Source organism: Oncorhynchus nerka, linkage group LG3, assembly GCF_034236695.1.
Source record: "Oncorhynchus nerka isolate Pitt River linkage group LG3, Oner_Uvic_2.0, whole genome shotgun sequence".
NCBI classification, from domain to species: Eukaryota; Metazoa; Chordata; class Actinopteri; order Salmoniformes; family Salmonidae; genus Oncorhynchus; species Oncorhynchus nerka.
The window spans coordinates 18,576,261-18,603,386 of NC_088398.1; the positions used below are offsets into that span (position 1 = coordinate 18,576,261).

At 43.7% G+C, this 27,126-nt stretch overlaps 1 protein-coding gene and 1 pseudogene across 1 annotated transcript; both read right to left on the reverse strand.

Moving 5' to 3' along the window:
• Positions 1–3,006: 3,006 nt before the first annotated feature.
• Positions 3,007–26,953, reverse strand: LOC115103480 (uncharacterized). The gene is made up of 6 exons (XM_029624319.2): positions 26,828–26,953; positions 16,649–16,777; positions 16,228–16,449; positions 16,038–16,085; positions 4,128–4,204; positions 3,007–3,429 (listed from the first exon to the last, which is right to left on the reverse strand). The coding sequence occupies exons 1-6, from the start codon at positions 26,864–26,866 to the stop codon at positions 3,210–3,212; spliced, it is 735 nt and encodes a 244-aa protein (XP_029480179.1). The 5' UTR covers positions 26,867–26,953; the 3' UTR covers positions 3,007–3,209.
• On the reverse strand, positions 18,058–24,604 carry LOC135563590 (uncharacterized protein K02A2.6-like; annotated as a pseudogene).
• Positions 26,954–27,126: the final 173 nt, after the last annotated feature.

Below are 27,126 nucleotides of genomic sequence, written 5' to 3' on the forward strand. Positions count from 1 at the left end.
GAATGTTGAGCACCAACATGTAATGGACTCACGAGACGCTAAAAATAAATCAAATGAGTTAATTACGGTTGTGGAGGCAGACTACGGACATGGCTACTTTGTCCACCAAAATAAACCACTGGTGAATGAGGTGTATGAATTAAGTCCTAAATAGCACCAACCTATCCCAGAGAAGACATTGATACTGAAAAAATGGCTTTATTGGTGAAAAACAATCTTCACAAACTCAGCAGTGACATGCCAACCACCTTAAACTGCAGTTTGTTGTTCTCAATTCTTGCATTTGCATATTAACGGCAATACGTTTCAAGTAGACAAGATATGCGAGTTGTCATTCACAGCGATGACTGTAAAGGAGGCACAAGCATGAGAAACATTTACACCAGTTTTAGTTCATTGACTTTAGTTTGTGATTAACACTATACGTGACTCAAGTGCATCAAATACATTCCTTGACAAATATTAACATATTATCAAACGTATAAATATTGAAGTGGCAATTCCTGTACCTTATGGGATGGGAACTAAACAATTATTTCTTTGCCTGAGTAAAACAAAAAGAGATAATATACATTTGTTCAAAACTAGACTAAATCAACCCCCAATTATTTGGCATTATGCTAGGTTCGGTACATTTTAGGGACCACTCACTGGTGGACCTCTGACGAAATTTAGCATGATTCTACATGTAGAATCGGTTTGCAAATTATGTCCGGCACGCTGTTCAGAGTTGGTAAATACTCTTGGCCGGCAAACGCTACCGGTGTTCCGCAGCCTGGCTCGGACTCTGGCTAGTTAACACAGACAACAACCCACGCTGGGCTACAACTGAACAACAGAAAATGGTTTTTTATAATATGCCAATACTATTACAGCAAAAGCGTACACAAAAAAAACAACTCAAGAAAAAAGCCAATTAATCACAAGCCGTATGTAATGAAATGATCATTCAGTGGGTGCATATATTTATCCAAGTAAATACACGTGTGAATTGTAAATGTGTTTTTTGCATATCCCTAATCTTCACAAGACACCCTCAGGGTGACCCTGGACAGCCAGGGTGACCCTGGAGCAATTACGGTTAAGTGCCTTGCTCAAGGGCACAGACTGATTTTTCACCTTGATGGCTCGTAGATTTGAACTAGGGAACTTTCGGTTACTGGCCCAATGCTCCAACCATTAGGCTACCTGCCACCTATATGTTCCAGGGTAGTGAGGCCGGGTACCTCTTGTTGGCCATCTAGCTCAGAAGCAGCATAAAACGTCTACAATTTACCAAACAAAACCAGTCTCGCAACCCTCCAACAGGCAAATGTATTGAAACAAACTTCTACTCAAGCAACCACCTTGATTTGCATTTTGCCTTGCCTGAAGTTTAATGGTGAGAGCGCAAATGAAATTCCTCCATTCTCTTCACCAGTTCAAGGAAGTGCGAGTCAAGATAGGTAACTATACAAACACAACAGCATCGCTAGCACACAGTGAGTCATTATCACTGTATAAAGTCCTTTCAATGTTTTTGAGCACAAGTCATTAGCCGTCTCAGTGGGACAACCCAACTCCCTAACAACCTCCATATAGACCACAATCTGGTAACCTGCATGTTAAATACACATGTAACAACACCATCAAACACATTTCCCATAAAATGTTCTCCCACAGGCTTGTAATATAACCACTCCTGGAATGTCTCAGTGAATCCTAACCTGATGTGTGTATGTGTGTATATATATATATATATATACACACACACACACATCATTTTTTTTACAGAACAGGCTCATTTGTATTTTCTCTGATATTTAACATGGTGAATTGAGACCGTGCATGTGACATATATATGTATATATATACACACACAGTTTTATTAAAGTTGATCATCCCTCTTTACATCCCCACTCTCCCAACATAATCACACCATTCCCTTACACCCCCCACTATGACCATATACTACCCCAATAGTCTCATCGTCCCCCTACCTCACCAAGCCGCCACACAATTCTCATATGGAAAATAAATAAAGGCCATAAAGAATTTCCTTGTCTCTGTGAGAGGACTCAACTGAAAAATAACGAGAAGGAGCTTTCTGTTAAATAATTGAGATTGGGGTCAAGGAGCGGTCAACAAACTTACTCTGTCAGACAAAGTTTTTTTTTTTAACTGTCAAACTAGTTTGGGTACATGCTTATTTCTGCATTCAAAACCCCTACTGCTGCTGCCTAAGACAATTTTGTCTGAACCAGAAGCACACTTGGCACCCAGACATAATTTAAACAGGATTTCAACAGTTTATCTGAATGGTTACAAAAATAGGTGCTTCACAGGGCTGGTGGAAACATGACTTCAGACAGAAAAAAATAGTTTGGAAATCTTAAAAACAATCCCAGTGAACCCCGGTGCATTCACATTGAATAATTTGATCAAGTGGACTCCATAAATACAAGGTTCAGTGGGTTGGAGCGTTGGGGATTTCCTGGCTAGGCTTCAAAGTTCTTAACTTGTTTGTTCTCATGGCAACAGGTGGATAAATCCATCCCATGTTTGTGGAACAGGATTGCAAACATCAGGGTGGCCAACAATAAAAGGACCAGAATCCTCTTCTCTGTTTATGTCCCCTTAAAATACCTATTCTTATAGGGACACATACATCCTAGTTGGTAAACAAATAGTCTACTGTTGATATTAGACACAATCAAATATGTTGGCATATTGTTTCTTTTTTGTCACTTAGAAAAATCTATAGTGGAGGACAATAAAAGTAATTTAGTATAAAAAAGTACAAAGAGTGAAAGAAGTTATTTTCTTCCTCCTTTTACTTTATGCCTTTCTTTTCAGGCTGTTTCTCTTTCTTTACATCCACTCTGGATAACGAGATGGTGAGTGACGAGCCGGAGGGAAAATACAAATAGCCCTCTTTCAAATAGGGATAGAGTGTGAAACATCCGAGGGCTGTCAGCTCTCCCTCCCTCCCTCCGCACTGCACTCCCTCCCTCCCTCCCTCCCTGACCTCTTTATGCCCTTCTCTATCCCTGGCTCCATCTCTTCCTCTCCTTTATTGATTGCAACCCATTCTCTATCTAAACCTTTGTCCCCTCTTTCCAGTATGTTAGAGAGAGCTTCTCCAGACAGTCCTAACAGGGTAGGCTCACTCCCACCCGTCCCCCATCACCCTCCCTCAGCACGCAGACGACCACAGTTTATCCTGGGAGTCAGTCCTCCATCTCGAATACTCCTCTGTTGGGCTGCGACCCTTTCCCTCGGACCCCTGAACCGCACACACCACCATTGATCTCTGTCGGAGAAACGTAGGAGTTGTCCACACGGCTGGGGTGGTGAGCCGCGGACCCCCGACACATCTTGATCAGGTGACCCACCAGGCTGGCCAACAGCAGAAAGGTCAACAGGCCAGTGACAATGAGCAAGCGCTGCCTGGGGAGAGATGAGGGATGAGAAGCGAGAACAGGGGAGATGGGAAATGGAAAACGTTGGGAGCTAAGCATTGGAAGTGGTGTATTTGCGGCATGTAGAGCGCTTGGAAAATGTACATATTCAATCCAAATCCAACCCACTTTTATTATCATTATCAGAAGAGGATTCATTGATTTGTTCCCCAAAAAGGAACATTTGTAGGACGATGAGTGAAAACGGGAGGAGGAATTGAAGAGCGATAAGGCAGAGAAAGATGAGCAATGAATAAACAAACTTGAACCTCCCACTCCAATTGCGGAGAAAAACCCTCCACAGAGCATTTGGCAGAAACCATTGCAACTCAAAACAATCCCTCACTAGCGTATGAAAGGTAAGGGGTTAAATGCGTATGGCCCCTGCACTGTTTGTCCATTCAAATATTAGAACATCAAACATAGCAGTGGACATGCTGTTAGTCACACCATCGAGGCATAACATATGATTGATTAAATTACTATGAATTTCTGTCAGAGCCAAGCTGTGAAAAATAGCATGGTTGTGTTTTGCACAATGGTCATCTGCATTGATTTACAATAGGAGAGCGACAGAGGGATTCAAAGGAGGGAGCGTGGCTGTGCATGCGAGGAGGGCAGTTAGATTGATTTGTAGGTGGTTAACAGCAGGGAGGGGGTTCAGCTGATATGACCTTTGGCACTTACTCAGAGATAAGGCTTGGATTTGTGTGTCTCCTCCTCTCTCCATGTTGCAAACATCTGATTAGCAAGACAATGGCCAGCTGTGGAAACAGTATAAACAGCAATTACAGAAACCACTCTCCATGTCTAAAGTCTCATCCTCACACACCACTACAATGCTCACATTATCATACCAACTATAGATGGTCACTTCAGCTTCCTTGTTTGAATGCACTAGCTGTGACTCTCAGCTTAAATGGAGGACAGAGAAAATGACTAAAATGCAAAGAGGATGTTAAAAATAAAAAAAAACAGCCATCAAAGTACAAATGCGACAATTTGTTATTCCTCAACATGGCCTCAAGCAAATACAAGCCACTTAACTTTTTACACAGTGTTGTGTTACAGCCTGAATTTAAAATGGATGACAATTAGATGGTCACTGGCCTACACACACAATTTCAAAGTGAAATGAAATTGAAATTCTTCTTGAAATTGTTACAAATTTAAAATGAAAAGCTGAAATGTCTTGAGTCAATAAGTATTTGACCCCTTTGTTGTGGCAAGCCTAAAGGTCAGAAGTAAAGATTTGCTTAACAAGTCACATACGTTGCATGGACTCACTCTGTGCAATAAGTGTTTAACATGATTTTTGAATGACTACCTCAACACATACAGATAATTGGTCCCTCAGTTGAGCAGTGAATTTCAAACAGATTCACCCACAAAGACCGGAGAGGTTTTCTAATGCCTCGCAAAGGGCACCTATTGGTAGGTACATATTGAATATCCCATTGAGCATGGTGAAGCTATTAATTATACTTTGGATTGCGTATCAATATACCCAGTCTACAAATATACAGCTGCCTTCCTAAGTTACCGGAGAAGAAGGAAACCGCTAAGGAATTTCACCATGAGGCCAATGGTGACTTTAAAACACAGTTGAGTTGAATGGCTGTGAAAGCAGAAAACTGAGGATGGATCAACAACATTGTAGTTACTCCACAATACTAATCTAAACGACAGAGTGAGAAGAATGAAGCCTGTACAGAATAAAAATATTCCAAAACATGCATCCTGTTTGCAACATGGCACTAAATTAATACTGCAGAATATGTGGAAAAGCAATTCACTTTTGTATTGAATATAGTTATGTTTGGGGCAAATCCAATACAACACATTGAGCACCACTCCATTTAAGCATACATGTGGCTGCATGAATTTAATGGTATGCTTGTAATAGAGGGACTTGTTCAGGATTTTAAAAAATAAAACAGAATGGAGCTTAGCACAGGCAAAACCCTGCTTTCCACCAGACAATTTTCTTTCTCAAATATCAGTCAAAAGTTTTAGAACTGCTACTCATTCAATGGTTTTTCTTTATCTTTTTATTATTTTCTACATTGTAGAAAAGTGAAGACATCAAAAGTATGAAGTAACACATACGGAATCATGTAGTAACCAAAAATAAGTGTTAATTCAAAATATATTTTATATTTGAGATTCTTCAAAATATCCAGCCTTTGCCTTGACTGCCAAGAGCGCGAAAAGATTTCTCTCAACCAGCTTCATGAGGTAGTCACTTGGAATGCATTTCAATTAACAGCTGCCTTGTTAAAATGTCATTTGTGGAATTTCTTTCCTTCTCAATGCATTTGAGCCAATCAGTTGTGTTGTGATAAGGGGGGTATATAGAAGATAGCCCTATTTGGTAAAATACCAAGTCCAGCTCAAATAAGCGAAGAGAAATGCTTTAAGAAGAGAAATTACTTTAAGACATGAAGGTCAGTCAGTACATAAAATTTCAAGTGCAGTCGCAAAAACCGTCAAGCGCCATGAGGACCGCCAAAGGAATGGAAGACCCAGAGTTACCTCTGCTGCAGAGGTTACATTCATTAGACTTACCAGCCTCAGAAATTGCAGCCCAAATAAATGCTTCACAGAGTTCAAGTAACAGACATCTCAACATCAAGTGTTCAAAGGAGACTGTGAACCAGGGCTTCATGGTCAAATTGCTGCAAAGAAACCACTACTAAAGGACACCAATAAGAAGAAGAGACTTGCTTGGACCAATAAACACGAGCAATGGACATTACTGGTGAAAATCTGTCCTTTTTGGTCCAAATGGGAGATTTTTGGTTCCAATCGCCGTGTCTTTGTGAAACGCGGTGTGGGTGAACGGATGATCTCCGCATGTGTATTTTACCACAGTAAAGCATGGGAGGAGGTGTTATGGTGTGATGGGGCTTTGCTGGTGACACTGATTTATTTCGAATTCAAGACACACTTAACCAGCATGGCTACCACAGCGATACTCCCATCTGGTTTGGCCTTAATGGGACTATCATTTGTTTTTCAACAGGACAATGACACACCTCCTGGCAGTGTAAGGGCTATTTTACCAAGAAGGAGAGCTGCATCAGATGACCTGGCCTCCACAATCCCCCGACCTCAACCAAGTTGAGATTGATGAGTTGGACAACAGAGTGAAGGAAAAGCAGCCAACAAGTGCTCAGCATATGTGGGAACTCCTTCAAGAAGATTGGAAAAGCATTCCAGATGAAGCTGATTGAGAGAATGCCAAGAGTGTGCAAAGCTGTCAAGGCAAAGGGTGGCTATTTGAAGCATCTCAAATATAATTTGATTTGTGTGGCACTTTTGGTTACTACATGATTCCGTATTTACATTTACATTACATTTAAGTCATTTAGCAGACGCTCTTATCCAGAGCGACTTACAAATTGGTGCGTTCACCTTAAGACATCCAGTGGAACAGCCACTTTACAATAGATAATCAAAATCTTTTAAGGGGGGGGGGGGTGAGAAGGATTACTATGTATGTGTTTTTCATAGTTTTGATGTCTTCACTATTATTCTACAATGTAGAAAATAGTACAAATAAAGAAAAGCCCTTGAATGAGTAGACGTTCTAAAACTTTTGACCGGTAGAGTGAGATATATTTTTTCAATTAAACTAGGCAAGCCAGTTAAGAACAAATTCTTATTTTCAATGACGGCCTGCCCTGGCCAAACCAGTGGACCAATTACACGCCACCCTATGGGACTCCCAATCACAGCCGGATGTGATACACCCTTGATTCAAACCAGGGACTGTAGTGACACCTCTTGCACTGAGACGCAGTGTCTTAGACCGCAGCGCCACTTGGAAGATGAATTCTCCTTTCAACAGGACAATAACCTAAAACACAATGCCAATTCTACACAGGAGTTGCTTATGAAGAAGACGGTGAATGTGGCTGACTTACACTTTTGAAATTAAAATGACAAATGTTGTACAATCCAGGTGTGGAAAGCTTAGAGACTAAGATGCTTCTACAAAGTATTGACTCACAGGTGTGAATACTTATGTAAATGAAATATTTCTGTATTTAACAAAAATATTTTTGCAAAAATGTCTAAAAACAAGTTTTCACTTTGTCATTATGGGGGATTGGGTGTAGATGGGTCACCCCAAAAAGTATATTCAATCCTGTTTGAAGTCAGGCTATAACAACAAAATATGGAATAAGTTAAGGGGTATGAATACTTTCTGAAGGCACTGTACATTTACATACTAGTGTAAACAAGCTATTAATAAATTAAACTGGGGATTTCTTAGGGTTACTCTAGTTTGTGACATACATCCCAACATGACCAGACTAAGCCCCCCCACCTCTTTCACAGGGGTCTAAATATTTTAAACTCCTGCACGTGTGCTGTGAGTGGCAGCCAGGCAGTCAGTAGATGGTGAGGGCCAGTCAGCTCATCATCCTGATAAGGAGCACTGTGCTGGGCTACATTGAGACTGAAAGGGGTGATCAACCATAGAGGACATAGGATGAAGGACTGCGGGAGGGGGTGAGTTATAGCACACGAGAAAGTCAGAGGGAATGAGTCAGTGTAGTGTTGCGTTGATATGTTCCAACCCACACACATAAAAACACCACCAACATAGAACTAGAGTAAATAGCAGAGATAGTGTGATCCACTATCTCTGTGTGATGCACTGAGATAAACAATGCAGTGTGCTGAGGAGTGAGATTCCAGTCTGCATGTGCCTGAGAGCTCATGAACACATCCCTGCTATGCCCTACATTGCGACACAACCAGCAGAGTAAGGGAGAGGGAGACCGACAGTGAGTGATTCCCAAACCTTCCATAACAAAGCAATCACCTACAGAGAAATTAACACGAGTCCCCTAAGCAAGTTGGTCCAACACAATCAGACCCAACCACATGAGAAAACAAAAATAAATTTCCAATGTGTCAAGTAATAAAAAATAAAAAGCACAAACTAGAATGGCAGAATACCTAGTGGCAGAATACCTGACCACCGTGACTGACCCAAAATGAAGGAAAGCTTTGACTATGTGAGCATAGCCTTGCTATTGAGTAAGGCCGCAGTAGGCTGACCTGACTCTCAAGAGAAGACAGGCTATGTGCACACTTCCCACAAAATGAAGTGGAAACTGAGCTGCACTTCCTAACCTCCTGCCAAATGTATTTACATTTACATTTAAGTCATTTAGCAGACGCTCTTATCCAGAGCGACTTACAAATTGGTGCATTCACCTTATGACATCCAGTGGAACAGCCACTTTACAATAGTGCATCTAAATCTTTTAAGGGGGGTGAGAAGGATTACTTTATCCTATCCTAGGTATTCCTTAAAGAGGTGGGGTTTCAGGTGTCTCCGGAAGGTGGTGATTGACTCCGCTGTCCTGGCGCCGTGAGGGAGTTTGTTCCACCATTGGGGGGCCAGAGCAGCGAACAGTTTTGACTGGGCTGAGCGGGAACTGTACTTCCTCAGTGGTAGGGAGGCGAGCAGGCCAGAGGTGGATGAACGCAGTGCCCTTGTTTGGGTGTAGGGCCTGATCAGAGCCTGGAGGTACTGAGGTGCCGTTCCCCTCACAGCTCCGTAGGCAAGCACCATGGTCTTGTAGCGGATGCGAGCTTCAACTGGAAGCCAGTGGAGAGAGCGGAGGAGCGGGGTGACGTGAGAGAACTTGGGAAGGTTGAACACCAGACGGGCTGCGGCGTTCTGGATGAGATGTAGGGGTTTAATGGCACAGGCAGGGAGCCCAGCCAACAGCGAGTTGCAGTAATCCAGACGGGAGATGACAAGTGCCTGGATTAGGACCTGCGCCACTTCCTGTGTGAGGCAGGGTCGTACTCTGCGGATGTTGTAGAGCATGAACCTACAGGAACGGGCCACCGCCTTGATGTTAGTTGAGAACGACAGGGTGTTGTCCAGGATCACGCCAAGGTTCTTAGCGCTCTGGGAGGAGGACACAATGGAGTTGTCAACCGTGATGGCGAGATCATGGAACGGGCAGTCCTTCCCGGGAGGAAGAGCAGCTCCGTCTTGCCGAGGTTCAGCTTGAGGTGGTGATCCGTCATCCACACTGATATGTCTGCCAGACATGCAGAGATGCGATTCGCCACCTGGTCATCAGAAGGGGAAAGGAGAAGATTAATTGTGTGTCGTCTGCATAGCAATGATAGGAGAGACCATGTGAGGTTATGACAGAGCCAAGTGACTTGGTGTATAGCGAGAATAGGAGAGGGCCTAGAACAGAGCCCTGGGGGACACCAGTGGTGAGAGCACGTGGTGAGGAGACAGATTCTCGCCACGCCACCTGGTAGGAGCGACCTGTCAGGTAGGACGCAATCCAGCGTGGGCCGCGCCGGAGATGCCCAACTCGGAGAGGGTGGAGAGGAGGGTCTGATGGTTCACAGTATCGAAGGCAGCCGATAGGTCTAGAAGGATGAGAGCAGAGGAGAGAGAGTTAGCTTTAGCAGTGCGGAGCGCCTCCGTGATGCAGAGAAGAGCAGTCTCAGTTGAATGACTAGTCTTGAAACCTGACTGATTTGGATCAAGAAGGTCATTCTGAGAGAGATAGCGGGAGAGCTGGCCAAGGACGGCACGTTCAAGAGTTTTGGAGAGAAAAGAAAGAAGGGATACTGGTCTGTAGTTGTTGACATCGGAGGGATCGAGTGTAGGTTTTTCAGAAGGGGTGCAACTCTCGCTCTCTTGAAGACGGAAGGGACGTAGCCAGCGGTCAGGGATGAGTTGATGAGCGAGGTGAGGTAAGGGAGAAGGTCTCCGGAAATGGTCTGGAGAAGAGAGGAGGGGATAGGGTCAAGCGGGCAGGTTGTTGGGCGGCCGGCCGTCACAAGACGCGAGATTTCATCTGGAGAGAGAGGGAGAAAGAGGTCAGAGCACAGGGTAGGGCAGTGTGAGCAGAACCAGCGGTGTCGTTTGACTTAGCAAAGGATCGGATGTCGTCGACCTTCTTTTCAAAATGGTTGATGAAGTCATCTGCAGAGAGGGAGGAGGGGGAGGAGGATTCAGGAGGGAGGAGAAGGTGGCAAAGAGCTTCCTAGGGTTAGAGGCAGATGCTTGGAATTTAGAGTGGTAGAAAGTGGCTTTAGCAGCAGAGACAGAAGAGGAAAATGTAGAGAGGAGGGAGTGAAAGGATGCCAGGTCCGCAGGGAGGCGAGTTTTCCTCCATTTCCGCTCGGCTGCCCGGGAGCCCTGTTCTGTGAGCTCGCAATGAGTCGTCGAGCCACGGAGCGGGAGGGGAGGACCGAGCCGGCCTGGAGGATAGGGGACATAGAGAGTCAAAGGATGCAGAAAGGGAGGAGAGGAGGGTTGAGGAGGCAGAATCAGGAGATAGGTTGGAGAAGGTTTGAGCAGAGGGAAGAGATGATAGGATGGAAGAGGAGAGAGTAGCGGGGGAGAGAGAGCGAAGGTTGGGACGGCGCGATACCATCCGAGTAGGGGCAGTGTGGGAAGTGTTGGATGAGAGCGAGAGGGAAAAGGATACAAGGTAGTGGTCGGAGACTTGGAGGGGAGTTGCAATGAGGTTAGTGGAAGAACAGCATCTAGTAAAGATGAGGTCGAGCGTATTGCCTGCCTTGTGAGTAGGGGGGGAAGGTGAGAGGGTGAGGTCAAAAGAGGAGAGGAATGGAAAGAAGGAGGCAGAGAGGAATGAGTCAAAGGTAGACGTGGGGAGGTTAAAGTCGCCCAGAACTGTGAGAGGTGAGCCGTCCTCAGGAAAGGAGCTTATCAAGGCATCAAGCTCATTGATGAACTCTCCGAGGGGAACCTGGAGGGCGATAAATGATAAGGATTTTAAGCTTGAAAGGGTTGGTAACTGTGACAGCATGGAATTCAAAGGAGGCGATAGACAGATGGGTAAGGGGAGAAAGAGAGAATGACCACTTGTGAGAGATGAGGATCCCGGTGCCACCACCCCGCTGACCAGAAGCTCTCGGGGTGTGCGAGAACACGTGGGCGGACGAAGAGAGAGCAGTAGGAGTAGCAGTGTTATCTGTGGTGATCCATGTTTCCGTCAGTGCCAAGAAGTCGAGGGACTGGAGGGAGGCATAGGCTGAGATGAACTCTGCCTTGTTGGCCGCAGATCGGCAGTTCCAGAGGCTACCGGAGACCTGGAACTCCACGTGGGTCGTGCGCGCTGGGACCACCAGATTAGGGTGGCCGCGGCCACGCGGTGTGGAGCGTTTGTATGGTTTGTATGGTCTGTGCAGAGAGGAGAGAACAGGGATAGACAGACACATAGTTGACAGGCTACAGAAGAGGCTACGCTAATGCAAAGGAGATTGGAATGACAAGTGGACTACACGTCTCGAATGTTCAGAAAGTTAAGCTTACGTAGCAAGAATCTTATTGACTAAAATGATTAAAATGATACAGTGCTGAAGTAGGCTAGCTGGCAGTGGCTGCGTTGTTGACTTTGTAGGCTAGCTGGCAGTGGCTGCGTTGTTTACACTACACTAATCAAGTCGTTCCGTTGAGTGTAATAGTTTCTACAGTGCTGCTATTCGGGGCTAACACTAGACAAATGTATGGCCATAGACACATATTTCCCTCAGATTACACAGACAAACCAAAAATGTGAAAACAAATTCAATTTTGATAAACTCTCAAATCTATTGGGTTAAATACCAGTGTGTCATCACAGCAGCAATATTTGTGACCCGTTTCCACAAGAAAAGGGCAACCAGTGAAGAACAAACACCATTGTAAATACAACCCATATTTAATTATTCCTTTTGTACTTCACCAAATTTGCACATTGTTACAACTGTATGTAGCCATATGACATTTGAAATGTCTATTCCTTTGGAACTTTTGAGAATGTAATGTTCAGTGTTTATTTTTGATGATCTATTTCACTTTCTTTGGCAATGTTAACATGTTTCCCATGCCAATAAAGCCCTTTGAATTGAGAAATCAAGGCCAACAAGTAACGAACAAGGAGGGAGGTAAAATGACAGACAGGAACAAGAGAGGGGAAGAGATGAAATGAGGTAATACATGGAAGGGAAATGAGTCTGGGTGTGCTGGGACAGTTGAGATCATCTCGGAGATAAACCTTCCTGATTTGTACTACAACGAAAAAACATAACACTAGACACACAGGACGACCACATTAGGGCTGACCCCAATTAGTCGACAGGCTGTTGGTCGACTAAGACTAGACTAAAAAGTGGCTTAGACTAAATAAATGTATGTTTGATCCGAAAATGTGGTCGGAGACTCCGTGTGAGGCAATTAACGGTGCCTCCGGAGGCACGCAGAGGCCACGTACCTGACAAATGTAACAATATGGAGGGCTCTGTATAGCTCCACATTGACATGATTGGTTGACGGTTGATGGGAGCGTTACATCCTGTCTAAACACAAACTCACCGCGAAGTGGAAGTAGTATGAATGCCCTGACTTCTGCAGAGGCCGTATCTCCGTAGATACTGCATGGCCAATGCAGACTTCGGATTGACCACGAAGCACCCAGATGCGCTTCTCTCTCCAGAATGCGCTCTTCCACCAATTTGTGCACATTCATTGTTTCATAACTTCATTGTGTGAATCGTTTGTGTTTGATTGTTAGTGTATATCAATTCCTCATTACATAGATCACCATTTGTACATTTGCCATGAATTGCTAATCTACAATGTTTGTTCGGCTACGGTAATTTCTGTTGATGCATTCAATATATTATTCCTTTTAGCGTTCCCATTATCAGCGTGGACACATTGTTTGCAGAGCGCACAACCTATGCAACACTTGTGAGGAACAAGTTTTGGCTTATTTCAACCCATTTACGAGTTCTGTCAATTTAGTCACTGTCTTTTGTTTGGAGCGCTCCTGTCGATGTTGAGTAAGGACGTGCACCTGATTACGCTTAGAATTAGACCTATAGGCTACCTGGCCTGCGGACAACTTTAAGCATATAAATGTGCCCATTTGGGGATCTGATAGTATTTCTGATTGGCTTAACCACCACTGTGGAGGTTAAGCTGTGGAGCTGTGGAGCTTCTCAAAGTAATGTTTTCACCTCGAACAGCAAGCAAACAAAGTATTTTTTACATGCATTGAGAATGACTATAGTCCCTCAATATATTTTAAAAATCTTTCCAGCTCTCTCCCTTCTGAATACAACTCAGTGTGAATGGAAAAATGTCATGCTCTGATCCAGTGGAAACGTCATTGAATAGGCCTACCCGATTACTTCTCATCAGTGGTTGCCTTGGACTGAAATAGGTCCTGGTCTCATTCTGGGTGCTGGAGCTCAAGCAGTAGGAAATTTGAGGTGCGCAAATAGCCTACAGCTGTGTCTGTCCAGAGCTCACAGGAGCCTGAAACAGAGGGCCCAGAATATTTTATACAATGTTGCAAGTTTGCTAGAGCAAGCTTCAGACCAGACCCAAATTAATACAATGTTTCAAGTTCATTGCAGAAAAGCCATGCATAGCCAATATCATTTATAGGATATTTTCTACCGGCAGGCTGCAATGTTTTTATTTGTTGGCTTTATGTAGGCTATTTTTACATAGTTGACCAATGGCAATAGAAATTACTTTTAAGGTTTGTATCATTTTAATTTAGATATCATTTTGATTAACCACATGACAATGATTGAAATAAAAGGTTATTATAAATGTGCATATGAAAACCATAACTGGCACACAGATCGGTAGATATGGTAAGATAAATTGGCATTCCACATGAAAAAAAAGTTTGCCGACTCCTCATGCAGCCTATTACCGGCAACTTCAGGAGAACAAAGGCAGAATCTGAAAAAGCCATCAGGAGAGGGATGGTTGGGTCAGGTTAAGGTTTTTCTTCTGGTTATCTAGATGTCTGGCTCCCTCTAGAGTCATTTGCGTCTTATTTAATCAAACAGTGAGCTTAAAGTGTCAGACAAGCTCAATGCATACGGTTGATTTTATCAAAATACATAGGATGTGTCTATATGGAAATATACACGTTTAAAAATATAGAACCAATCGATTGGTCGAAGGTACAGACGAGGTGTGTCAAACTCTATTTTTGTTGTTGTTGGGGGCAGCCCTAGACTACATACAGCCAACTGAAACATATCCTGAATGTCTGTACCATGTAATGATGGGGAACCAATAAAACAGAAAACCTATGCTAGCAGGCTTTCAATGACGTGGTCCACAAACTGTACAAGACACTTTACAGGATGACAACTATGAAACTATTAGTACTCTTTAGAGATTGAGGTGCAGACATCATGAAGAGGCTTGTAAACCTCTTTATGCAGTATGTTGTGATCCGTTTACTGCAACTAATAGTGCTCAGAGCAGGCGCGGGTGTTACGGGTGGCCTCATACCACTGTGTGGGGAGGGGAACACAGGAAGGGATGTAAGAGACACCAAGGAAACAGGATGAGATGTCACTGGAAAATACAATAAAGCTTTAAAGTTAAGAAACTTCCTTCTTGAAAACCACTGCTCTAGCTTGCAACATCAGGGGTTAGTACCAATGTTTTGGTTTCCTAGACCTTCTAAGGGACTTGAAGATACTGTTCACCATATGTAATTGTCACATATACATATAACTAGTCCATAATACATGGGAACTACAGCAATGATGTACATGAAGAGTGAAAAGGCTCTGACAGACAATACGACTTCAACAAAAGCTTCATTTAATCTCCAAAGCAAAAGGTGGCCAGGATTTGGTCATCAGAGGACCAAGGAAGTGATGTAACGTAGGCTTAGCCTATTAGAGCTAATGCGTTCCAGCTGTTCATTCAGAGATTTGAAGCGAGACTATTGGCAAAACTCGTACAGAGAGGGAATGTTCTAGCCGGACCACTGGGAAAGCTTTTGTTGATCACCGTTATCCTTGTGAGACTAGGAATAAGGCATAACATTGGAAGTGCGCCAAGGTGCCATTATCGAAACAGGTGAGGGAATGTCGGGGAATGGGAAAGAGAAATTAGAGATTGAGAGGGGATTACGAATTTGCTTTGGAGGATCATAAAAGGTTGTTAGGTGTACACCAATCAAGCAGAGTTACACACTTATCCTGCCACACTACTAGCAGTACACACACCCATGTATAAACACACCTTGTTCACAGGATTTACCATGGAAACCAATGGGGCAGCTGCAGCCACCGTAAACAGGGTCACACGACCCCGTTAGTGCAGCCGTCACCATAGAAACCCAAATCACACACTTAGAGAGAGATAAAATAAGTTAAGACACAAGTAAGCTGTTATCGGTGGACGGTCAGATACTGTAGATTTTGGAGGGAGTATTACAGGATATGAGGACATGACCTCACTGTATAAAGTTTTAGGTAGGATACAGGTTTGGTCAGGAAAGTAAGGAGTGTTTTATAGGACCATGGGGTTGGGAGAGGGTGCAGTGAGTGAAAGAAAATGTGAGGGCTAGGGGGTGTTAAAGTACTGCCCTGGAATGTGGACGTTATAACTACCAATCGTAATTGCCAAAGCTCGACAGAGTACATTCTTCACAAATCATAGGGTCCTGGGGACAAGCAACATGTTTCACACCAGGAGAAATTACAGACTTGTTGTGTAAACAAACCAAGCCAGAAAGAGAGAGAGAGAGAGCGGCTGATTACCTTGGCCGCAGTTCGCCCCTCTCCATCCAGCATCACACGCACAGCCATCTGCACCAGGAGAGAGATGAGATAAGAAAGAGGAGAAAGAATAGATAAAGAAAGAGGCAAGAGGCATTTCATTGTGACCTCAGAGCTTGTTCAGAACACAAGAGAGAACAACTGTACCCACTCCTCACCAGTCATCACTCACCCTGTGTACAGACACCGTGGGCACCGCAGGCGGGCGGTTGGCACACCAGGTTGTCACAGCCAGTCCCATTCCAGCCCTCCTGGCATTGGCAGTGCCCATCGATGTACATCCCGTGACCGCTGCAGTCCTCAGGCTGGCACTGGGGCTGGCGGACACACAGGATGGTGGACACACAGGATGGTGGAGACCCGCCGAGGGCAGCACCACATGGGGTCTGAGACACTGAAGGAGGAAACAGATAGGCGAGATGGGGAACATGGAGACAAAGAAAGCAGGTGAGAGAATGAATATCATGAATAGAAATTGCAGTGTGTCAAACAGCAACAACATTTGACTAAAATAAAAGTCACAAAAAGCAGCTACATAAACCTTGTAATGTTATTGCAATGAACATGTGACTTAAGCTCTCTGTTTGGCTTACCAGTGGTCTGAGGGGTAGCTGGTCAATGAGCCATTTGCCACGTAAGTGGAGGAACCACCCCCATCCAGGTTGATGGCGTTGATGACCCCCTGACCTTTCAGAAAATGTGCCAACTCCCAAAGAGTCATGCTAGAGAGGAATGAACAGTTGGTACAACACCACTAGTAGTACAGTACCATAAGGCCATATAGGAGAAAGGTGCATGCATTTAATGCAAAACAAATCCATAAGGATTTCTGAAGCAATGTCGATTGTGTGAAAAATAAGGTAAATTCATTGGAGAAGGTCAGTGGTTGGACTGATATGCACCTAGAGACTGTGCTGACTAGATACGATTTATTGACTTTATATGGCCTGATATTGAGTGGAGAGGCCATGGACATGAACAGACATGTCCCCTTGTGGTCTTTTCAAAGCCATTTCTTTTAACAAACTCATGAATCTCTAGGTCAATGAGGTCATTTGTTCATTGCACCGGTGCAGAGAAAGCCAGATCAATAGAATTGATCAGAGCCTTATTACTTAGCCCTATCTCTTTCATATGCCTAAATGACCCCACTTCTCTCCTATCAAACCTGCATTGTTTCACTTTGACCAGCATTTTCTCTCCCTCCCACTGTATTCCCTTTGTCTCCCACAATCCTCTTTCCACTTCCCCCTCAACCAGTTACACCGGTAACCCCCCCCATCTCTTTTACATGTTTACCCTCTGCCCATCTATGTGGAACAGGCAGGGTAGTCTAGTGGTTAGAGCGTTGAACTAGTAACCGGAAGGTTGCAAGTTCAAATCCCTGAGCTGACAAGGTACAAATCTGTCGTTCTGCCCCTGAACAGGCAGTTAACCCACTGTTCCTAGGCCGTCATTGAAAATAAGAATTTGTTCTTAACTGACTTGTCTAGTTAAATAAAAGACAGGATCAGTTTCCCCTCCTCATCGTGATCAACAGCTGTCATGGTGAAAATTCCCTGTGGAATCAAATGCATGAAAATGTAATTGAAGCATTCTGGCTGAAATTGATAGAATACATCATTGTTGTTTTTACTTAGCCAGAATGGGCAAACAGTGTTTCACCATACGCATTAGTGAATTGTGCCACAGGAAATGTCTCTTCATATTTCTAAATGTATTTTTTATTGTGTATTATGACAACTCTGTTTTAAATGGCCATGTTATATGAGTGATGTGAAGCCAAAAACAGATTTCTACATCAAGTCTAGGACAAAGTTACCGCTAAGTGCTAACGTAAAGCCAGTCCTGCTTTTTACTTCCTAATCTAATGGTTGAGGAAGCTGATGCTAGATCTGCACTTAATGGGAGACTTTACCTAAAGTAATATTAAAAGATGTCAATACTAACTATCTACATACCTCTAGCATTTTAAGTAAGTATGGCTAAATTGAAGACATCCTCAGTATCCTTCAGTAGCGACCTGTCTCCTTGCACACTCAGCATCTATGCTCTGGTTAATGTAGACCTGGCTGTCTCGGAGCAGCCACACCACCCCACTGACTAACTGCACAATGGGGTTGGCCTCATCAGAGCGATAACTTGAGGGAAAGAAGTAGAGAAACAGGGATGTAAAGAGGGAAAATCAGGGACAAAAATGAGGAAAAAGTCAATAACATCCTCCAGTGCCATCTCAAGAAAGGAATAACCAACTGTGGAACAATGTGCTCATGAGAGCACATACTTCGATACTCATGTTAAAAAGGGTACATTCAGCAATCTAGTGAGATAAAACATTTCTAAAAGGCAGCCAAAAGCTCAAGTGCATCCTAAATCTCCGTACACATCAGGGTAGCCTAGTGGTTAGAGCGTTGGACTAGTAACCGAAAGGTTGCAAGTTCAAATCCCCGAGCTGACAAGGTACAAATCTATTGTTCTGCCCCTGAACAGGCAGTTAGGCCACTGTTCCTAGGCCGTCATTGAAAGTAAGAATTTGTTCTTAACTGACTTGCCTAGTTAAATAAAGGTAAAATATGTTTTATAATTTTTTTTGCCTGGCTAGCTTTGTTGGCTTCCACAAGAAATGTTTATACTTCAGTTTGTGACAGTTAAATATCTTAGTGTTGACAGCCCTCAGGCTCTGGTCTATGAAAAATCTATGGGGGGGGGAGGGTGAGATGTGGGGGCACATTGGACACATTGAATGCTTTGGTGAGTCTGCCCATACAATATTACATCAGCCACGCCACAACAACCAAGCAGCCATCTGTTCCAGGTGGCTGGTTTTATTGGTTCAGGGACCACTGCTTTTTTCACTGCTCTTATTTTTCCCATCAAACATGCATGAACGTAAACACCCTTATCTGGGTAACAGGAACATTCCAAGTTAGAGCCATTACTCTACACAGAATGACTGACAGGTCAACACAACACTTCTCCAGGGAACAGGGAGTCCCGTTCTAATCTAATTGGTTATGTTCCAAAGTAGGCGTCATATTACGCGATAGGGTTATAAACATAAGAACTTCATATTTTATGATACCAGGATCAATGTTCCACAAACTCAACTACAAGCCTTGACAGCATTTGTCTAGAAAAAGTCATGAAGTGCAAATTTATGTTAGCTATTACAACCACAAATGGAGCTCAAATTGAGTAGAGAGAGATTGAGAAGGAAATTTTACAAGACCGGCAGCTCTTACCCAAAAAACAGTGTAATGTCCCTCCTGATGCCAAACTGGGCATTCTGCTCCCCTCGGCTGTCCCTCACTTGCATCCCGTCACTGACTACATTCCTCAAACACTCCCCAGTCCTAGTACCAAAGAACCCTCCATTCTGGGCATAGAGACACCTGGCGGCGTTAGCTGGAGCCCAGGGGGTGCGGGGTGAACCAGCGGGAGGCGGTGGAGGAAACGGCTAACGGTGGGAGTGGGAGGGTCCATGGTTATGGCCGTAGGAGTACGGAGATACCTGGTTGTTTCAACTTTATTTACTCATGATACACTTATCTTGAATTCATATTGCATTAAACGTTAAGCAAAATAGACAAACTGCATTCAAAGAAATCAAGATCTGCAGCAAAACTGTTTAGAACTTTTTTCTTTAAAGTAAAAGCACCGGTCACACATTTGAGTTATGTCCAAAACACTTTCATCTCACAAACAATTGACTTATTATCAGTGGGTAAATGTGTCCGTAGATTGTTAGTCATGTGAAGAAAAAAAATAAGAAAAAGCTTCGGGCCACTTCCAACCATCCTTGGTACGTCTCAACGCTCATGATACGTGTTAATAAAGATACACTACGCAGAAATCGCACCTTATTTCAGTTTCAGTAATAAAACAAGCAAGTATAGTATCATTGTACCATTTAAACCGCTGTGAAATATATTTTCCATAACCAAAAAATATTGTATTTTTAGCCATTTGAAGCTTGGTGTACAAAACTGAAAGATGTAAAAATTAAACTAAAACGGAAAGCATATAAATAGGGCACATAGACCACATCACCTGCGTCCTAGACTTGCTTTTCAATGAGAATGGGTCTTCTATACCATTAGACAACATATGGCAGCTTATGCTACTTGATAAGATGAGAGAAACGCTGGAGGGGTTGTAGTAACAAAGTAAAGACAGGGTCTGTGTAGTGTCTTAACACTTAGTACTTATTTATGTAATAAGAAAGACTCGGAATACAAGCAATTGAACTGGAGCTTCACATTTTCTCAAACTAGTTAGTACCAGAATAACATAGAACAATACTGCGCATGACCAAGGGTGCTCCATCCTTAAAGGGGACATCAGTAATTAACAGAACATAACATTCCTTCTCTTATACAATCAGAGTTACTTTTACCAAACCACAACTGAAACATTTCCCAGAACTTCTTGTAGTTATTTTGCATCTTTTAATTTGAACTTGAACAGTTCGTTTTTGTTTGTTTGTTTATAAGTCTAGTCAACGGTGCCTTCGTTCTGGGTAGCGCCTCGGATTGTCTGGAGGCTCCTGAACATCCTCAGTGTGTGCTTGTTCCATTATAGCGTCTGCTATAGCAGCACCTTCATCAACACGTTCCCTTCTTTCAGCCTGGGGTCTCTACTGCCCCACCGTCCTCTACAGTTCCCTGTGTGTCACTCTCAGGAGCTCTCTGTGCCTGTTCTCTCTCTCTTGTTGTGCTGTTTTCCGTGGAATGCATTTGGTTAATGTGACGCCGCCACATTATGTCTGGGCTCACTTGAACCTGGTAAGTTCTGGGTCCCGTTTGTGTGTGTACGGTCCCTCTTGTCCATTTCCTCCTCTTCTGTAGTCTCGCACCATCACTTCCTGTCCTGTTTGGAGATGGCGCTCCCGGCCACCGGAGAGCATCTTGGCTTGTTTGTTCAGCACTTCATTACGCCTGTTTGGCTTCATGATGTCCAGCTGTGTGCGGAGAGGCCTCCCGAACATCAGTGCGGCTGGGCTTTCATTTGTCGTGGCATGTGGGGTGTTTCGGTAGGAGGCCAGGAACTTGGCCAGTTTTGTTTGCAAAGTCCCTTCGTCTCGTTTTGCTGCACGGAGTCCTTGCTTTAGGGTTTGCAAAGCGTTCTGCCAGCCCATTGGTGGCAGGGTGGTACGGAGCTGAGGTTGAGTGTTTGATTCCATTTACTGACATGAATCTTGTAAACTCGTCACTTACAAAAGCTTGCGCGTTGTCACTTACCAGCTGCAGTGGCAAACCGAAGCGTGCAAACGTTGTTCTGAGACACTCTATCGTCTGAGCTGAGGTGGAGGAGTCAGTGCAAAACACCTCTGGCCATTTGGAATGGGCATCAACTATAACCAGAAACATGTGCTTTTCAAAGGGACCAGCGTAGTCCACATGAATTCTCTGCCATGGCTCTGCGGGCCATTCCCATGGGTGGACTGGGACAGGAGCAGGCATGTGAAGGGTTTCCAAACATCCACTACAGTTCTTTGCCATATTTTCTATCTGTTGGTCCAGACCTGGCCACCAGAAGTGGCTCCTCGAGCAGCTTCATTTTGACAATTCCAACATGACCTTCATGTAGTTGCTGCAAGACTAGATGTTGGCATTTCTGGGGTATCATGACTCTCATTCCCACATCAAACATCCTTGGTACGTTGTAATTTCGTTTCTCCGCTGGAAATACGGAGTCAGCTCCTTTCTGCCAGTAGCTGGCCATCCTGACATGGTGTAGGTGTACACTTTTGACAAGGTCACATCTTTCCTTGTCTCCTGTTTGATAACTGTGCTTGTGACTGGTAGTGCCTCAAGCTGAGCGGTATGGAACATGTCCACTGCATCCACCCTCCTTTGTCTTTCTCTTGTACACGGCAGTCTGGATAATCCATCTGCATTTGTGTGGAGGGATGACGGCTTAAACTCAATGTCATACATATGACTGGCAAGGAACAGGGCATATCGCTGTAACCTGGCTGCTGTCATTGTCGGAATGCCTTTCTTTGGACTGAAAATGGAAAGCAACGGCTGGTGATCTGTAACCAGTGTGAAACGCTTGCCATATAGGTATGCGTGGAATTTCTTGACGCCCCACACTAGTGCCAGTGCTTCTTTGTCGATTTGTGAGTAGTTTTCTCTGCATCATTCAATGTTCGTGACGCGAATGCAACTGGCCTCTCTGACCCATCTTTCAGTGTGTGTGAAAGGACGGCCCCTAATCCATAAGGGGACGCATCACAAGCCAACTTCACTGGCATTTCAGGGTCGTAATGCATCAGGACCTGTTCAGATGTTATGAGCCGTTTTGCCTCCAGAAATGCATTTTCACACTGCTCTGTCCACCGCCATGTCCTATTCTTTTCCAGGAGCTGATTTAGAGGCTGGAGTACTGCTGAAAGGTTTGGGAGGAATCTTCTGTAGTAATTGATCAGTCCCGTGAAAGATCTCACTTCTGTGATATTTTGTGGTCGTGGTGCCTGTACCACTGCCTCGATTTTGTCCTGTGTTTTGTGCAATCCATTGCAGTCAATCTCATATCCACAGAAGACAATCTTGTCTTTGAAGAACTCACACTTCTTTAAGTTTGCCTGTAGACCATACTCTTTCAGTCTTTTCAGGACCTCTTCCAGGTTAGCCAGGTGCTCTTTGTCGGTGCGTCCTGTTATGATCATGTCATCCAGGATACACTGGGTTCCTGGGATTCCTTGCAAAATCTGGTCAATAGTTCGTTGCCAAATGGCTGGGGCTGATGCAATGCCAAAAACCAGGCGGTTATACCTGTATAGACCTTTGTGTGTGTTTATTGTCAGGTACTGTTTGGAACTCTCTTCAACCGGTAGCTGCAGGTAAGCCTGTTTCAGATCGATTTTACTGAAGTGTTTCCCACCAGCTAGTGCAGCAAAGATGTCATCCAGACGTGGTAGGGGTATTGGTCCACATGCAACATTGGATTCACAGTTACCTTGAAGTCCCCACACATTCTAACAGACCCGTCTTTCTTCACAATAGGAACTATGGGTGTGGCCCATTCGCTTCTGTCCACTTTCGTCAGGATCCCTGTAGAATCGATTTCCGCTTCCACCTTTGGTCTCAGGGAGTATGGAACAGATCTGGCTTTGCAGAATTTTGGGGTTGCATCATCTCTTAGTACAAGTTTTGCTGTGAAGCCTTTTACTGTTCCCATCTGATCACTGAAAACTGTGTTGTATTTCTTCCGCAAGTGTTCCAGTGTTTGGTCTGTGCCTTTCTCTTTGGACTGGACGTGTGGAGCATTTTCAAGTCACACCAATTCAGCTTTATTTTTGAAAGCCATTCCCTGCCAAATAATGGGGGGCCAGTTCCAGGCACCACATACAGCTGTAACTGCTGTGTTTGCCCCCCATAATGCACTCTGACTTGCAACACCCCCATTGGGCTCAATCTCTCCTGAGTATGTCTTCAGCAACACATTTGTGTTCTTCAGCTTGATAGCCTTAAAATGCTCATTGTAGACAGTAGTGGAAATTATAGACACTGCAGATCCTGTGTCCAGCTCCATTTTGAGGGGTTTGCCTTCGATATCTGGTGTCACCCATATTATGCTACTGCTGGGAGAAGTCACTGTGTTTAACTCCATTGTACCAATTAATCGTTCATCTGAATCACTGCCACTGTTCTCTGCTAGTGCATTCACAGACCCTTTAATTTTCTCAGTTTTCCTGTTGTGACTGAATTTTGCTTTGCATGCTCTTTGAATGTGCCCCCTTCTACTGCATTTGTGACAAATTTCGTCTTTGAAACGGCAATCCTCTGCTCTGTGACCATCTCTGTCACACCTGTTGCATTTTTCGGCCACACGGGGCGCTGTCGACTGCGTGAAAACTTGTGCAGGGAAATTTGTGACAGGTCAGTACTTCTTTTACTTTGCAACTCAAATGCATCTTTAGTCGCGATCTCCATAGCCACAGCAATTTCAACAGCCTTTGCAAACGTGAGCTCTGATTCCGTGAGCAAACGTTTTTGAATGTGTTCATGTTTCAGTCCACAAACAAATCTATCCCTTAATGTGTCATTTAGGTTCTCTCCCAACTGGCAATGTTCCGACAGTTTCTTCAACACTGCTACATATGTACTAACCCCTCCCCTCATTCTGATCTCTCTTGTGGAAACGAAAACGTTCCGCGATGAGGAGTGGTTTAGGTGATAGGTGATTTTGCAATATCTCCACAATCTCTGTGAATGTTTTATTTGAGGGCTTCAGAGGGGCAGTCAGATCTCTTAGCAAACTGTATGTTTTTGGGCCAATTAAACTCAACAACGCTGGTACTCTTTTGTTATCAGCAATGTCGTTTGCAATGAAGTACTGTTCCAGTCGTTCCATGTAAGTTGCCCAGTTTTCTTGCGTGTCATCAAACACATCTATTTTCCGATGCTAGCCATTCTCTTTACCTCCGGCTCCACGGGTCTTTGATCTGCCGCCTCGTTCTCGTCAGCTCTCCCCTCGTTTTCACTGCTTGCTAGCTGTTGTGCTACAGGGTCAAAATCTTCCTCTCTTCCTACGAACTCCATCTGTATTCGTGATGCACACTGCAGGTAATCATCCTCGTCGCCATTGTAGTGTCTTAACACTTAGTACTTATTTATGTAATAAGAAAGACTCGGAATACAAGCAATTGAACTGGAGCTTCACATTTTCTCAAACTAGTTAGTACCAGAATAACATAGAACAATACTGCGCATGACCAAGGGTGCTCCATCCTTAAAGGGGACATCAGTAATTAACAGAACATAACAGTCTGTAAAACCAGACAAACTTGAGTTGAGAATCGATTACTAGGATTTGATTTACATAATTTGAGATACAAGCACAGGACTATACAACACTGCCCTCTAGTGTTGATGAAATGCAACTACCGGAACCTTCAAGATGAGTTGTACTTAAATGCTGAGAAGAAACATCTCTGCCTCAATGAAATTACATGTGTACTTTAGATAATATAACATTTGTAAAGAATATGGGAGGAGTTATTTCAAGCATAAAAAAATTCTCATATTTCACATTAGCAATGACAAGTACAATGTACAGTTGAAGTCAGAAGTTTACATACACCTTAGCCAAATACATTTAAACTCAGTTTTCACAATTCCTAACATTTAATCCAAGTAAAAATTCCCTGTCTTAGGTCAGTTATGATCACTTTATTTTAAGAATGTGAAGTGTCAGAATAATAGTAGGGAGAATGTTTTCAGCTTTTATTTCTTTCACCACATTCCCAGTGTGTCAGAAGTTTACATACACTCAATTAGTATTTGGTAGCATTGCCTTTAAATTGTTTAACTTGGGTCAATAATTTTGGGTAGCCTTCCACAAGCTTCCCACAATAAATTTGGTGAATTTTGGCCCATTCCTCCTGACAGAGCTGAGTCAGGTTTGTTGGCCTCCTTGCTCGAACACACTTTTACAGTTCTGCCCACAAATTTTCTATAGGATTGAGGTCAGGGCTTTGTGATGGCCACTCCAACAAATTGACTTTGTTGTCCTTAAGCCATTTTGCCACAACTTTGGAAGTATGCTTGGGGTCATTGTTCATTTGGAAGGCCCATTTGAGACAAAGCTTTAACTTCCTGACTGATGATGTCTTGAGATGTTGCTTCAATATATCCACAATTTTCCCACCTCATGATGCCATCTATTTTGGGAAGTGCACCAGTTCATCCTGCAGCAAAGCACCCCCACACCATGATGCTGCCACCCCTGTGCTTCACGGTTGGGATGGGGTTCTTTGGCTTGCAAGCCTCCCCCTTTTTCCTCCAAACATAATGATGGTCATTATGGCCAAACAGTTCTATTTTTGTTTCATCAGACAAGAGGACATTTCTCCATGTAAAGTTGCAAACCGTAGTCTGGCTTTTTCATGGAGGTTTTTTTATGGCTTCTTCCTTGCTGAGCAGCCTTTCAGGTTAGTCGATATATGACTCGTTTTACTGTGGATATAGATACTTTTGTACCCGTTTCCTCCAGCATCTTCACAAGGTTCTGTGATTGATTTGCACTTTTTGTACCAAAGTAAGTTCACCTTTAGGGGACAGAACGCATCAGGAACGGTTTGACGGCTGCCTAGCAGACTTGGCATAACTAGTGTGTTAACAAGACTGGGGTGGTTGAAAAACAAGTTTTAATGACTCCAACCTAAGTGTATGTAAACTTCCAACTTCAACTGTATATGTTTATTTCAGATAGGTCCTCAGCTTGCAGTGACGCTAAGTGTACGAAAGACTTCTTCACTTGACTGAACATGTTTGCGTTAATTAAATAGCCTATTCACACAGCCTAGTAAAGTCACACAGGGAAAACATACTGTTGTCAGAGACAAGAATGACTTTGCTCTTTACTGTTGCCATTGCACTAGATAAACATAAATCAAGCAAGTGCCTGGCTTTAACTGATCAAAATATTAATGAATTCGTTTATTAATCCCAAAAAACCTGGCAGAACATAGGCAGGGAATAATTTACCCTGATGCATTTGACTTAATACATTGTCATACTGGTCACCATTGGAAATAGAAACTACAACCATGACATTGCAAGCTCCATGCTCTGCCAACTGAACTACACGGGACTACCACGTCAGATGGGTGCGGTGTCCTCACAGGCTGTCCTAACAAGATTCCGGTCTGCCTCCTTGAGACAGCAGCCCAAGCAATCTAGCTAGCGAGCAGGCTAGCGCTTGTTAACTTCTGAGTCTGATTGTGAACGTTTTGATTCCGAACTAGACACGACGGCCCTTACCCAATATTGTTGTACTCCGAAAGCCAAATACCATGCCATATCAGGACCAATGCAAAGTGACAATTAATTGAAACTGTTGCCATATGACAGTATCGACATTTACAGTGTGTAACTGGCTCACTCTACTTTTAAACTCCCATAATCATAGCGAGGGAAGTCATATGACCCTTATATATGACGTTGTCCAGAACAAGAGCGCGTCAAGATCTGTTTACTTTGCCTGCTGCAAAGGTCTACTATAAATGAAACTCTGAAATGCACAGTTGTAGCTGCTACATATTGTTCGCTAAATTACAACT